Source organism: Calonectris borealis, chromosome 5, assembly GCF_964195595.1.
Source record: "Calonectris borealis chromosome 5, bCalBor7.hap1.2, whole genome shotgun sequence".
Lineage (NCBI taxonomy): Eukaryota > Metazoa > Chordata > Aves > Procellariiformes > Procellariidae > Calonectris > Calonectris borealis.
Window position 1 is genome coordinate 45,089,623 of NC_134316.1, and position 15,285 is coordinate 45,104,907.

At 40.5% G+C, this 15,285-nt stretch overlaps 1 protein-coding gene across 1 annotated transcript in view; it reads left to right on the plus strand.

Annotated features, from left to right (window-relative positions):
* Window positions 1-8,607: 8,607 nt before the first annotated feature.
* The window catches only part of CSTPP1 (centriolar satellite-associated tubulin polyglutamylase complex regulator 1), an 84,997-nt gene continuing 78,319 nt past the window's right edge, over window positions 8,608-15,285 (plus strand). The window contains exon 1 of the mRNA XM_075152238.1: window positions 8,608-8,760. Within this exon, the coding sequence (XP_075008339.1) occupies window positions 8,715-8,760 (46 nt within the window). The 5' untranslated portion in view covers window positions 8,608-8,714. The remainder of the gene's footprint in view (window positions 8,761-15,285) is intronic.

The window sequence follows — 15,285 nt, forward strand, 5'->3', positions numbered from 1 at the left end:
CAGCACTCTCCAGTGTTTCTCAAGTTACTGCCCACTTAGTCTTAAGAAAACAGTAATCCATGTGCCATCTTCTGCAGTGTTACCACAATTGTTTTAATTTACAACAAAATAAAACTCAGGTTAACAAGTCAGAGCTTATATGTTACATCATTTTCTTCACCTTTCATTTATCTGCTGCCTTCTACGCATTCCAATTGCACATTTATTTTGGGAAACTTTGTGATCATCTCATGGACTACATTAATTCTACTTTGCAGTGCAGAACAGAAACTACTAAATGGCTACATTCAGAAGCTGAGATATGAACAATCTTGCAAAAGGCCCTTTGTAATTTAATGACCAAAGTGCAGATTCATCTGAACACCCACCATCCCCCTTTTTTGTGTGTGTGTCTGGAAGGTGGGACGGAGGCCAACCTGCCAGGATGTTCAACCTTCCACTCTGGGGAAAAAAAACTCTAAGTAAATTGACTCTCAAACTGGGGGTGGGGGAGAACCCAAAGCAAACCTTTCTTCATGTTTTCTTTGAGATGGTAGCTCTTCCTGGGTGTCTTGGAAGCTGGTTCTTCTCCTTCTTTTGCCGGTTCCCTTACATCCTCTATGTAAAAATAATGCAAATACATGCTCTTCTATTCCTGATGAGACTCCTCCCTGCAGTGAAATGGCAATTGCCCAGGCCTTGCACAATGTCTGCATTGCAAAGGTAGCCTGTGGCCTAGCCTTAGGAACAGCACAGTTTAATACCTTGACTCTGGCACAGAAAAAAAGAAGAGAAAAGAGGAAGAGCATAAAAGAAAATGTTCTTTTAAAAGCTAGCAGTAGAAGAATTCAGTTTGAAGACAGAAGCCTAACTACCTTTATTCTCCAAACACATTCAAATGGATAAGTAGCAAGTTGTGGCTCCTAAATTAATTTTTGACTGCACAGAGAAGCATTTTCCAAAGAACTGCAGACCTGTGTCTTTCTTTGACTTCAAGCTATTAATGTAGTTTGTCATCAATAGTCTCTGTGTTCAGCTAAAAAGTTTGCGGCAGAAATCAATCACACAATCAGAAAGAAAGGTGACCTTACATCTCAGTATCCGGAATATCTCTGATGGGCTGAGTTTTCCTTTCTCAAAAAACTAGAATACATGAGTTGGGCCTCTAAGAGAAACAAGTAGTCATGGGAATAGATGTGAAAGACGTAAACAGATCTTTCCCTCAGCTCACAAACCTTTCTTGTTTGCAGAAGCCCTGCTACTATGGAGATGAGTGACATGTAAAAATGTAGACAGACAGATAAAGAGTGTTTTCTTTCTTGAAGATGATTCAGTTCTAATACTTTACTGGCATGATGGGTTAGGCAAGTACTGCCAGCATGCACAAGATATAACCCTTGAGTCTTTCTGATAAGAGACACAGCATGTCAACCATCTGCCTTCCTATCAGGTGGCTGAATCAGAGACGCCTCTTAACACCTCTCCCTCTCTCATATTAGCTCTTGATAAATGTAAATGAGGGAACAAATTAATTGCTTCTTACCAGCACTGAGACCTGAATAAAGGCACAGGTGGGAGCAAGATCCAGAGTTGCACACACCCTCCACATGAGTCTGAGATCAGCCACCCACGCATATGCACACACGTCCAACCTCCCTCCTAGCCACATATACTTGTGTCCATGTCATTGCGATTTTAGGATTTTAGGATACTTAAGCATATTAACATAATACTAGCATTATGAGAGTTCAAGGTAATGGGGGTTTGCGTATTGCATTTCCATTTATGCTTCATTCTAGGTCAGCAGAGTTGATGGAAACTTTATCGGTGACTTTCAGCAAGCACAAAACCATGCTTTCAATGCACAGTGAAAACTTTGTCACAGAGACTGCAGGCTTCTGTTTCAAACAACTTAGAGCACAGTGAGTATGCTTAATAAATATCAGAAATGGACTCTAGTCACAGAGTTTGAGAGAAACTCTGATCCACATCTAAACTTTAAGTGTTCAAGGAACAATTCTTTCACTAACACCGTGTAAAGTTTAACACATAAAGAGTTGGAACCTTTAGGACATTTTCTTATTATCTTACATGTTGTTATCAGTTGCAAATGCGGAACAGTCAATCTATTTTGCTGTGTTTTAGAAACGAGCATGATAAAGTTAACAAATCAAAAGAGAAATTTAAATACATTCCTCAGATAAAACTTAATTAACATCCTCATTTGCTACTATATTCTGGAAAATGTTCCATGTTCCCTCTATTCTGTTTAGAATTAATTGCCGTGATTGTAATTTGCTGCTTCAGTCTCCCATGGCTTATCTTCTCTCTCAGTAAGTGATTTGCATACTACCCTTTCCATCTCCCATCCACTACTCCTCAACTTCTCTTCCTAAGTACTCCAACCATTGTACCATCTTCTGGTCTCTATCTTCTTTTCTAGTGACTCCACAAAGATGTTACTCTTGAAAACACCTTGACTATTATGTAGCGGAAAGGAAAGAACTTTCATCACTTTGTCCTCTTATATTATGGAGTGAATGACTGGGATACCAATGTGTACCTTCACTAAAAAAAAAAATACTGACTCCAGCTCTTGTATAGCTGCAGGGTTCTGCACAGCTATGTGCACACAACAGCCCTAATAAATACTCAGGCTCTCTTTTGTGTACCTAACAAGCAGAACTAAGGATTGTTTTGCAAGAATTCCACAATTTTAATGAATCTGTGATCTCCTCTTTCGTTGTTTTTTTTTCTTTGCTTCCATCACTTGCTTTTCCCTGTAGATGTTGTAAGACAAAATACTTCCAGAGTATTTTGAATGTGCTAAATCTCTGTTACTGTACACAGAAAGTTAGATACCTTTCCCATAAGAGCTGGCCAGTACAGCTGTCAGAGTTACTGCTTCACTTCAGCCCAAGAAGCAATAGCTCACTCCCACATAGATTTGTCTACTCTCTTGCACACACACAGAGCCATTTACTTATTAAAATTTTCTCACACAGACACCTGGTCTAATAGATAACACAGTCTGGCAGCTTAAGTTTGCAAGGAACATTCGATGAGTAGGAACGAAGAAAGAAAATTGCAGGCCTTCTTGGGTTACCCCCCAGGATGAGCTAAGCCTTGGCTGTCAGAAATGTTTCCCATGCCAGAATTTCACAGTGATATTTATTTTTACCAGGCATTTTAGACTTTTTTTGTTTGGCATGAGAGATCCTGCAAACTCTGCCAGAAATGGCTGTTTTTCTTCTCTGCATCATTAGTGGGGCAGCATTCCAGCAGAGAAGGGTCACTCGCTTGGTACTTAAGTACTTTTAAAGATGTTGTCCTTTCCTTCCTGACGAGATAATGGGAAAAAAAACTGAAGGAGAGTCTTTCAACAGTTTGCTGTTACAAAAAAGCCAACTTTGCTTGCTAACACTAAGCTCAAAGCCAACCAGAATTTGGACAGTGCATTTAATACATGCCAGGAATCTATCATACGATTTACAGCTATCCTTGATTTTAAAATGAAGATATGGCCTCCATAAGCCACAGAACCTGTCATAATAATATTCCCTCTTCTCATAAGCAGATCACCCAGAATTTAGAAGTACTCCTATGACTGAGGAGTAGAAGAATGTTCCAAGTTTTTTTTCCTAACAACTTATATTTAAAATACAAGGATCTGGGAGCTTGATTAGACCTAAATCCTCAGGTGAACATAAAGTTCATCAATATAGAAAGACCCCAAAATTAGATCAGATCTCTACTTACTTTCTTTCTGTCCACCAGTTCAACGGGAAAAATAAAATCTCAGCAATCCAGATTAAAATGCAGCGAAACTAGTAAATAAAAAATAAATTACAATGAAATAATGTTCACAGTACAGTTTCCTGCATGCTTATGACATCTTACCAGTTAAGTATATTCTTGACTTAAGACTGCCAGGTACAATTACAGGTGTCAAATTTAAGCCCTTTAATGGTACAAATGCTGGCTACTTAAGAGAGCTGCTGCTGTTATCATGTCCTATCACTAGCTGGAAAAACACAGTTTTTTCCAGACTTCGTCTTGTGGCAGATGTTAGGAGTGAGAAACTTTGTGAATCTTATTCCTCTAAAGTCCATTCATCTTAAAGAACAATGTAAGTCATATCTGTTTGTCTAGGTTTTACCTGAAGAGGTAAACTAGTATTAATACTGCATTATTAGAGAAAAATGATTGGTTTACTTGTTGTGTGAAACCACTGTGCTGCATGTGAACCACATAAACAGTTCATTCAGCTTGAGAAGGCTCAGATTAGGATAAGCGCGAGAAGTACTGGGTCTTTCTCTGTAAATGGCTCCTGAGGAATCAACAATATGAAAATATGGATTTCATCACATAATTTCATTGTGATTTTAGCTGACCTTTTTATTTAAGATAATCTTATTTTTAGTGCGTGTTAAGAGAGTTTGGTCATAATTCATAAAAATAATTACTAAATCAGAAATTTAATGGGAGGTTTTTATGGGTTTGCAACTGACTCATAATGAATCATCCAGCTTCAGTGCCATTGATTTTTAAAATGTCTTGCATAATAGAATCTTAATTTCACTTACAAGTTTTCCAGTAATTTACACAAATAATAGCATGTGAAGCTCTTATTCTCCATTTCTTCAGATCTCTCCTCAAAACTTCTCTCTGCTATAGTGCCCAAAATAACAGATTATCAATAAAGATTGACAGTTGTTTAACTCAATGTTTTTCTCCTCTCAGTACAATTTATTTTTCGTATGTCTTAAGAGAAACACATTTTGTTACCACACCTGCAATTTTATTAATTATTATATATTAGCTAAAGCTCAGCTGGTAAATGTGTGGGAAGCCTCAAAAAATACAAAGCACCACCAAACCCCAAAAAGCTAAGTCCTGCACAAGACAGGCTCTTAGCTAACTGTTTTAAAATAGGACAAGGCTTTGGACACTCAAAGGATGAACAAGAAAGGCTAAAGACAGTTTCCTAGTGTTTCTGTGAAACTGGCTTACATTAATTTCATAGAAGTTAGATGGAACAGGATTGAACACTGCCCACAACCTAGTTCTTTGTACGTTATAGTTGTAATGCTTAAAGCAATAGCATTTCCAACTGTCACCTGAAGAAAAAAAAATAGAAAAGTTAAGTTTCCTCCAATACGTCCAGGCTTTATTGCAACTACTTTAGCAATAATTGTTAAAATTCTAAGCAAATAAAATATTTAATTCCGAGAAAAAGTAATAGAAGCCAGACAAAATGACTCAGTCTGTTTAAAACAAGGCATTTCCTCTGGAATTTGTTGCTTGATATCTAGTCCTGTTTATTATTCTATATAATACTCTCTCTGAAAGAGGAGCTGTTTCTCAGGAGAAATTTAGCTAATAAAAGGAAAGTATTTCAGCTCAACATCGATAGTATCATTTAGGAAGGCGAACATAAAACCAGCGAAGAGTAAGCTAAGCAATTAACATAGTGGGGGCAAAGTATGTGGGAATGGAGGAAAACAGAAATCTCTTTTAAGCTAAATTGCTGAGAAACACTTATAAAACTGACACAGAAAGGAGTTTTTCAGTCCATGCATCATAACATAATAAAGAAATTTTCTTTCATGACATAATTTAAATTATACCACTATTTTCAAACTTGTGGTCACATGGACTTTTATATAAGTAAATTAGCCCAATTCACCTAAAGGTATGATTTCTGAAAGACTACTTAAACCACACTTTGAAGTGAATTAAGCTAAATCACATCAAGGTCACTTTAACTCTGAAAGAGGGTGTGCACAAAATGTATCAATGTAGTCCAACTGATCCTTCTTAACGACTGATTTGGATTCCTACATGTCCCTGGTAGACAAAATTCAGCAATTTTAGTTAAGAGATACAAGCACCACCATGATTCCCAGGGTAGATGGTGACCCTAAAAGTATACTCCATAGGCTTGCCCTAAAGTGAGACCTGTACCTCTGATAATCTACCAAGGGGCTTTGACAGACAAAAATAGTTTTTCCACCGTCATTCTTCCACCTGGGTCCATAAGAACATTAAGCCCCTGTTAGATTTGCCCCTCTGGGGCAGCTATTAAACGTGCACGTTTTCCAGTGACGCAGAAAAGCCTTCTCAGTTTATTAAAATGCACTAGTCTAGGGTTCTAAAATCAATATGGGAAAACAAACAATACCTATGGCCAGGCTGGCAGCATTTCTCCCTTTTCAGGTCATGAATGTGAGAGAACAGGTGAGTCTGGCCGCTGATCTCTTATATCACCTAATCCTGGCTCTAGCAAGCCCAGAGAGAAATAATAGTAAACAGGGAAGTCTATAAATGGCTCCAGAACCGACATCTTGTTTTTATATAGTTTTCTTTGGGTTGTTAACAGTCAGGCGCCACTACTACTGAAACTTATCATTATTACAACCACAAATAGGCTCAGTGTCCAAAAGGATTCCCTTAGCTGGTTTAAAGGAAATAACAAAGTCCAACCCATAGAGACCAAACAGTAACAAGAAAAAAAAACCCAGAGAGAATGAAAAATAGGAATATTAGAATGTAGTATTTAAAACAGGACCTTAAAGGCCTCTTGTAAATGAGTACTCCAGATACTGACCAAGGATAAATGGCGGTTTACAGAAATGGTTTAAACAACAAAAAAGAAACAGTGCACAACCTGCGGAAGGCTCCTACCAGCTCAGCTGACCAGCAGTATGGGAGAGGAAGGCTTTTCTATTTGGCTTTTGAACACTAGTGAAACTACCTGGCTGATGATAAAGGATTGCTTGTGAAAATAGAGATCTTGATGCTAGTTTTGAAAGTGGAGGAACTATGCTCTTAAACCTAATGATCACAGGGGGTCTATGAAATTCCATTTCTCCTCGCCAGCAGTGGCCTAGAACCAGATACCTCACTGAAAAGTGCCAGAAACCCCAAAGCGAGCAGTTATGGAATAGACATCACGTTAGGAGAAATGTTTTCCAAAACCCCATTAGTCAGATAATTGGCTTCACTGTGAAACAGGGCAGTTCATATTCCTACAGACGTCGTGCTCTTTTTTTCCCCTATGCTTTTGTATGTAACAACATAATCCTGTGTTTTCTCATTCTGCATGAAAATATCTACTTCCTTTCTAAATTCTGCTGAATTCCTGGCCTCAAAAATGTCTTGTGTCAATGTGTTTTACAATCTAATTGTATCTATTATAAAAAATTTCCTGTCTTTAAATTTATAGCCTATAACCAAATGCACAAACTGCAAAACTGAACAAGTTCAAGTTTTTAACGAGCTTCATTGTAGCACAAATCATTTTAGATAACATCATTTTATACGTTATGCATATCCTCTTTAAGACAATCTTACATTTTTCCAATCATTCTTCACATTGGAGTGTGTCAGTGTCTGCTTCCTAAATTATTCTCCCTGCCCATCTTTGAAATATTTATATCTAAGCTATATCCTTTTAAAGACAGAACAAGCCAAAGACAGTGGAGTGATCCAGACAATTTGGGGGGGCGATATCAATAGGTAAATTATAACATCCTGTTTGCCCTTTTTAACTGTAGCTGTCCTTTGAGCATAGATTAAAGTCGAGTTGCCAACAGCCACACTCACCTCTTTCCTCCAGTGGAATAAAGGCAGGTTATATGCACGTACAAATGGTTTATTTAATTTCTGTTCTTTTGCATTTGTCAGTAAAAACAGACAACACTTCCAGTCCTTTTTTTTTTTTTAACTCCCGGGATCACATCCTGAGCTGGGATTTTTCTAACGGTGATGCAAGAAGCTGCAAAATAATTTGGGAATTTTAGCCCCATCAGCTTCTGGGGAAGAGAAGCCCAGCAAGGCTGCTTCCAGCCATGCCAAGAGCTCTGCCTCTCCTACACCCCCAGGACAAGGGCCATTCCCAGCCAAGCTCTCAGACAAGAACAGAAAGAGCCCTGTGGCTCAGGACTTTGCTGCTGGTTTCTACTTTCATGTGAATGAAGGACGATTCCTCATGCTCCCCATACCTCCCCCTCTAGAGCACAGGGGTTGCAAAAAAACGGCAGAGGAGCAGTACGGACAGAAGGACACAGCTGTAAAAGACCTCCGTGGTCACCCTGTTCAGTCCCTGCTCCCTGGGGCAAGGGTGCTACGCAGTGCCCTTCATTAACTTATTACCACTCACCTTCAAATTAGGGCCTTTCCCCCACAGCTATAGACCCAACAGCCCCTGGCGTTAAGCACCTTCTGACTTCTAACCTAAATCTAACCAGAATGACTTTACACACGCATCTCCTCGCGCCATTTTGGCTCTTCAGCTTCACCAGCTCTTCTCCCTCTGAGGTCTCCCTCGGGCCTGGAACGTGCTGCCCAGGGCGTCGCCCACCGCCCCTCCCTCACAGCCAGGCCGCCATGTTGCCCACGGCCCCTTCCTCAAGGCCAGGCTGCCATGTCACCACGCTCCTCCAGAGACCCTTCCCACGAGGTGACCCATGGCAGGCGGCTGGGCTGTGCGGGGGCGGGGGATGGGGGGAGGCCGCCGTGTCCCCGCTCGGGGGTGGCGGGGCGGGGCGGGAGCTGAGGCCGGGCAGGCGCGCCCGCCCGGGCGGTTTTGGGCGCGGAACTGTGGCGGCGTGGGGGCGTGTTCCCAGCCGGGGAGAGCGGCCGAGCAGCGCCGGGCTCTGAGCGCTGGGAGCGTCGGGCGCCTTGGAAACGGACGGAAGCCGGGAGGGAGCGGCGGCGGCGGCGGCGGGAGGATGCTGAGCCCCGAGCGGCTCTCGCTGCCGGGGCCCGAGTACCTGGGTGAGGAGCGGGGCAGCGCGGCGGGACAGCGCCCCGAGGGCTCGGGTGTGCTGCGGCCTGGCATGGGGAGGGCTCGGCGGGGCCCGGCCCGGCCTTCCCGGGGACAGCGGCGAACGGCCCCAGGCCCGCGGTGTGCCCCCCGGCAGGGCCGGTCTGAGGCGAGTTGGAGCGACTCCGCGTCCGCCTTCTCGGCTGGGGAGTGGGCAGCACCGGGGGGTTACAGGTCGGTGTAGTAGGGCGCTGCTTCTCCGGGTGCTCCCCTCAGGCGGGAGGGCTGCGGGGCCCTCTTGGGCGCGGGGAGCTCCCCGCCGGTGCCCTTAGATGTGATCTCCGTGAAGGCAGCGCCGGCCTGGGGAAGGCGAGCTGCGGTTTCCTCCCCTGTCTCACTGGCACAGTGTGAATCGGGGTAAGCAACTGTCCAGCTGCTCAGTGGCAGACTGTAACCTCATTCAGCCCATTACCAACCCGTTTTGCTCACAGATCTATGTGAGCAACCTTGTTTTAATGCTTGTTTCCGAACATTGGAAGGGGTCTTGTTCTTGTGTTGGGAGATGGTTCAAAGGTCAGCTTTTCTTCTGAAATAAGGTAATGTTGGTAATGTTTCCCACATAAAATGGAAATCTTTTTTAACTTATAAAGCAGCTGCTCCCTTGCAGACTGCATTCTTTTAAGCTGGCTGTAACAGTTTGTGTTACTGCTTGATGTTCCAGGAAACTAAGGAGCAAAGTGATTTGGTGTTAATATGTCAAATAAAAATAATTAGGATGGAATAAAGTCAATTTAATTGCTAAAAAGGAGATGAGTTACAAGTGGTAAGCATTTGGAATGCATTCAAGACTGTATTTTTGAAGTGAAACTCTTCAGCCATTATTTTCTAGGCCCAAAAGGCTGTTTGTAATAACTATTATAAAGGTATACATAATTTACTGTGGCTTTCTTGTACAAAGAAAGGTCAGAAATGGCATGGATTGGTTTGTGCTACTCGTTCCACCGTAATTTTGCCGCCTCTGGTAAGTCAAAATGGAACAAGACTAGAGAAACACTGCTGGCTTCCAGTAAATTGAAAACTTGTCTTGCGGAGAGGAGACTAAAAGAGCTTAGTTTGTTTAGCCTAGCAATAGTGTCAATGAGGAGGGATACGACTGTTCTTTCAAAGCACATCGTAGCGCTAAAGAGAGATGAAGTATTTAAGCAAAGGAGTGATCTAATTCGTCTTAGAGTAGAATCTCTTTGTGCTATTGTTGTAGGCTGCTGGTAGGGTACTTTGTGGATACCTACGTAACTGCAATGCTAATGTGGTAAGGAAACTCAAGGCAGAAATAAGAGTTTAGCGCTCTGTTCGGGGTGATTCTCAGGAGGCTCACTTTGCGAAGTTCTTATTGCCAATTTCAATTCTGGAGCTAGTTCAGATATTTGAGAACAGTATTGCAGCGTGCCATGTAGATACACCCTTTGATTTTGTGCTACTCTATCACACTACGTCAGCATTTTCAACCTACGCGTTAATAGAGAGACTCGTAACTTTTCCAGAGTTGCTCTAGGCTGAAACTTGCAAAATCCTTTTTTTTAATGAGCCAACTTGGTTTTGGGTTCATTTAATGGTTTTTAATGAAATATGCACTTAACTTTTACTTTTGTGAAACTTGTCAGTAAGGATTGAATGACTGAAAACAATTCAGGAAGCAGACTAAAAATTCTTAAAGTGTAAGAATAAACCAGTTTTCTGTTTCACATCTGAAGTTGATAAATGAGACTTCTAAGATATGTGCAAGATTGTTAGGTGAAAGCAGCTTTAGTAACCTACTTAAAGTGAGCCTCCTTTTATCTCTGTTCCACATGCTGACCTACCATTCCCTTTTCATTTTGTACAACCTTCGAAATCATTCTGACATAGGGGTCAGAAAAAGACACATGTGTAAGCGTATCAGGTTGAGCAATAACTTGTATAAGAGCCTGTTCTGTTGATCACCTAGTACATCCTCCTGTTTAGGTTGCAATATCTGTTGTCTGTTAGAGGGGAAAAAATGTCTGCTACATGATGGTATTGTTACTAGCTGTAAATGTTACCAATAACAACGTTTTTGTCTTCGTGAGACTTTGTAACTTACCAAACTGCTCACAGATCCTCTGAATGAATTGTGTATTAGCAGTAGAAAAGTGGTTAAAAAACAAACAAACCAACTCCCCAAAACCTGATCTTCCCCCCCCCCCCCCCCCCAATAAACTTCTCCACACGTTTTCATAAGATGCTTTTATGTTTTCTACATTGACCTGGCATTCTGAAATCACTATTCTTTGGATTTGTTCTATTTGTGCCTTAAAGTCTTGTTGATATAGTTGTCTGATGTGGGGTTGTAAGCAACTGTGATAAGTTTCACTTTCTGTAATTTCATTCTGAAGTTGTGTGCCCCAGGCTGCCACATAAGGTATTCTCTGAATCTCCCAGATCAGATGGCACTGTCTTTCCTGACCTGGAATGGGCAAGCTTCTCCTAACCTCTTTTTCCCCTTTTCCTCTTTCAGTATCAAAAACAGGCCAACAAATAAAATGAGTGGCCAAAGTAACGTTACATGCTACTTGCCGCATTACTTTTCTTTTTCTTTTTTTCCTATTTGAGATGATTCTTCCACGTGTAATTTGGATGCTAAGAAGGAAATAAAAGCAGTTGTGAGTTAAAATAGAAGTGAACAGGGAGAGAATTAAGTATTCACTTAAGATGAAAAATAATTGCGAAGCTTTGGTACAGCAGAGTTCCTGGAAAATAAAAATCAGGGCAACACGTCTCATGCCACAACGATTGTGAGGTAGTAGGTAGAAGAACAGAGATGTCACTCAGTGAATAGGAAAGGAGATGAGGTCTGCAGAGTTGGCAGAAAGGCTACAGTGAAGATGTAACAAGCAGGACGTTTTAAAAACCATTTTCACTGAATAAACAACACTTATTGTTTGGGATAGTGATGAAAATTTGTTTCTCATTTGATGGATGAGACTGGAACTACAGTAGGCAAAATGAGGCCCGTTTGAGACACTTTTCCATGCCTTCCTCATTATGGTTTAATAACTGGTGATTGCTCCGTTATTTACAGCTGGCAATGGAGCACTTAGTGTATTGTTCTGCTCATGCAGCTGTCTTCTGAAGCTTCAAATTGTATTCCCTCCCCCCGCCCCTTCCCTGTTACGGAGAAAAAGCAGTAGATTATTGTAAATTTCTGAACTTTTATTTTTCTCTGGATTCTCCTCCCTTCTACTCCCCAGCTCCAGGATGTGCTTTCTTTTCTTCCTTTGCCAGTGTAAGACATGTAAGAACACAAATACTCTGTTAGGGAAGTGCCTTATCAGTAAAGCATGGGGCTATTAAGTGCCAGAAACATGGTCGTGTTTCCTCATCTCTCTCATAAGAAGTCTCAGGCTTCATGATTAGAAAGAATGTTCATGGTATTGCTGCTCTTACAAAACTGAGTCGCTCCCAGCAGAGAACTTAAGTTGTGTAGAGACTTTGCAGATACCTAAGGTTTACTCTTCTTCTGAACAGTCTTAAGAAATACTGAGTTGGAAAGTCCAAGTGCAATCGTTTTCTTTAACAGCGTAATCAAGGTTATGTTGTTATCCAGACATCTCGGCTGACACTGAGTCTGCTCTTAGTTGAGATATTTGATGAGCTTCTGTGAGGCACTCTGGCTGAAAGAGCTTATGGTCTAAAAAGAGAAATGAACGCCTTTTTTTTTTTTTAATTTTATTCCTTCCTCTGTTGTACAGATAGGAGAACTATAATGTGGAAGATGAATGACTTCCCCACTGATGTGTAAGAGTTTGCTTGTAGAAATGTTAGTGTTTGAATCTTAGACCCAGTCTAGTACTTTCTCCAAAAGATGGAGATTTTATCCCCAAACCTGCTGTTGCACTACAGGACTTCCACCTTAACTTGAAAGGTAACAGGTGAAATCTGATCCTGATCTAGGTAGATTTCTAGAACTGGAGAGTAGAGTCCTTCTGCATTTGAGTATGAGTAGGTAGGGAACCATTAGGCTACTTAACGCCCTTATAACAAGCTAGAATGACAATTACTTCCACAATGTTAATAATACACTGCATAAATTTAGATTTTTTTTTTTTTTTTAAATGATAGCTCAACAATTTTGCATTGGCGAGGTGATTTCAAGCAGCTGTATGATATCTTGCTGGTCTGCTGGAAGGACTTGGCCGATTGAGTCAGTCTGTGTGCAGCCTCAGGAGCGCAAACTGAAAAAGTACAATGTCATGGTTTGTGATTAATATGCTGATTAATTGTTTGAAACAAATTTTCAGTTATGGTCAAGATTAAATTATAAACTGAAACATTTCTTAAATTTTTTTTGAAAGTGGTTTTGAAACTGCGCACATACGAAATATGATATAGTTGTGCTGTGTGGCCACTTAGCATGTGTTCCTGAGTAACAGCGCATGTCTCACATCATAGTGTTATCTCTGGTATGACAAGGTCTGCTTGCACTTCATTACGTGTTCTGTCCTTCCAAAAAAAAAATTTTTTTGAGGGTTAATAGGAAATTACACTGTGAAGCTGTGCAAAGCTGGAAGGAACTACAGCTGTAAAGTGATTTAGCTTTTAGGTTGATTGTTTTGTTTACATACTTCTCTTGCTCAGGCCATTCCTTAGTGATATCTGAAGAGATAAAATCCCTAATGATATCTGAAAAGATTAAAAAGAGCATCCTGAAAGACCATCAATGCTGGAAAAACTTCCAGAGTTGACATGATTTTGTTCTTGCAGTTTGTATCCTTACTAATTCCCTCTCACATCGTTATTGTTTTGCTAATATTTGCATGAAATTGATTTTGTGTTACTATAGATGTGTCTTTCCAATGTGTGTAATACAGCAGTGTCCTTAGTTAAGCTCCAATTTAGAATAAATACTGAAAGGGTATTTAGCTATTACTTTACACTCTTAGAGATTAAAAAATGCCAGAAATATTCCAAATACATTAAAGCTTTTTAAGCTCTTGAACTTCTGATAACTGAAATGAATTATAATGTTAATTGAATCAAATAGTGTGTATTTTCGGCACTTCACTTGAGGAGGAGGCAAATAATTAACAAAAGCTTGTCTTATTATCCAGGAATTCCCACTCCTGCTTTTTCAACATACTCAGTTATGCCAGGAATGAAACAGCCATAAAAAAAGAAATGCTCTCTTATGTGCATACAGTACAAATTGTTTTGGTAGACAGCTCATGTTCCAGAAGAAGTCATCTTTCATGAAGAGTTGAGCAATAATGTAGCTAGCTGATTCGATAAATACAGACTTACCTTTGCTGTAGGGCTCTGTTCTGCTGCTTCTTTAAACAAGGTATGTGATACGTCTTCTACTATCCGATACCAATTTATTCCAATCATACTCTTTCTTCACCATGTTTGGTGCACTTTATTTTTCTTTTGCAGCAGCTGCTGCTATTTTTATTGCATCTTCTGGCCATTCCATGTTTGCTATTCCTTTCAAGTATGACATGCAGCATCACTTCTTCGTAAGTGTGTTGATACATTGCTCTTCAGGTTTTCTTCTCTGCCTTTAGAAAAGGCAAACTTGTTGGAAGGAGAAGCTTCTTGTCAATGTAGCATTAGGGAGATGCATCTAAGTTGTAAAACTGGGAAACTAATACGCAAAAATAGTATGGTTAACACGATTGCATTGCCAATACGTGCTGAAGTAGGTATCACATAACTGGCACAGACAGTACTGTGGCACTTCCAAGGTCTTAATCCTCTCCGTTCCCGAGCACTGCTGATAATAAAAATATTTTTATATATGCAATATCATGACTTAAAGGTGACACGTATTTGCTCCTTCTTCCTGAATTTGAGAATTTCAGTGCATGTATTCTGTTTCATGCAGTGGTATTATCTGCATTAAATTTTCCTTTTCCTTCAAATTTTTTCAAGTATCAATGCTTGTTCTTACAATATTTGTAATCAAACCTATGAATTAGCGGATTGTTTGTTCTGATAAGAAGATTGAAAAAAGCCATTCAGTGGCTTATAAAAGGACTATTTTTACTCTTTAAAATACACATGCAAAATTATTTGGTGCAGTTATGGCCAAATGGAATTAGTTGTGATTGTCTAATCTCTTGTAGTGAAGTCTGTAGAGATTGTGGATTGACTGTGAATGCAATCCTCATTTTGCCTTTTACATATAAATACTTACAGGTTTATATGACCTGGTCTGGCCATGCTTGAATTGAACAGCCACTGTTTAACCCTGAATTTGATTCTGAGCCAAAAGCGCATTGATTCCAAAATTTGCTTTGAACCTTGGGCACGTGAGTGATGGTGAGGTGTGGGCATGTGAATGTGGCAGTAGTACCATCAGAGGCCATTCTCCTAAGATCTGCAGCAGCTGACTTTGAAGGAGCTGTACTGTATATATTGCTACTGATTGGACAGAGGCTCTACGTGTAACATTATTGTTAGTGGTTTAGTGATAAGAATTAAGATAACTCTGTGCGAAGGTAGCTACTTAATATCAGGTC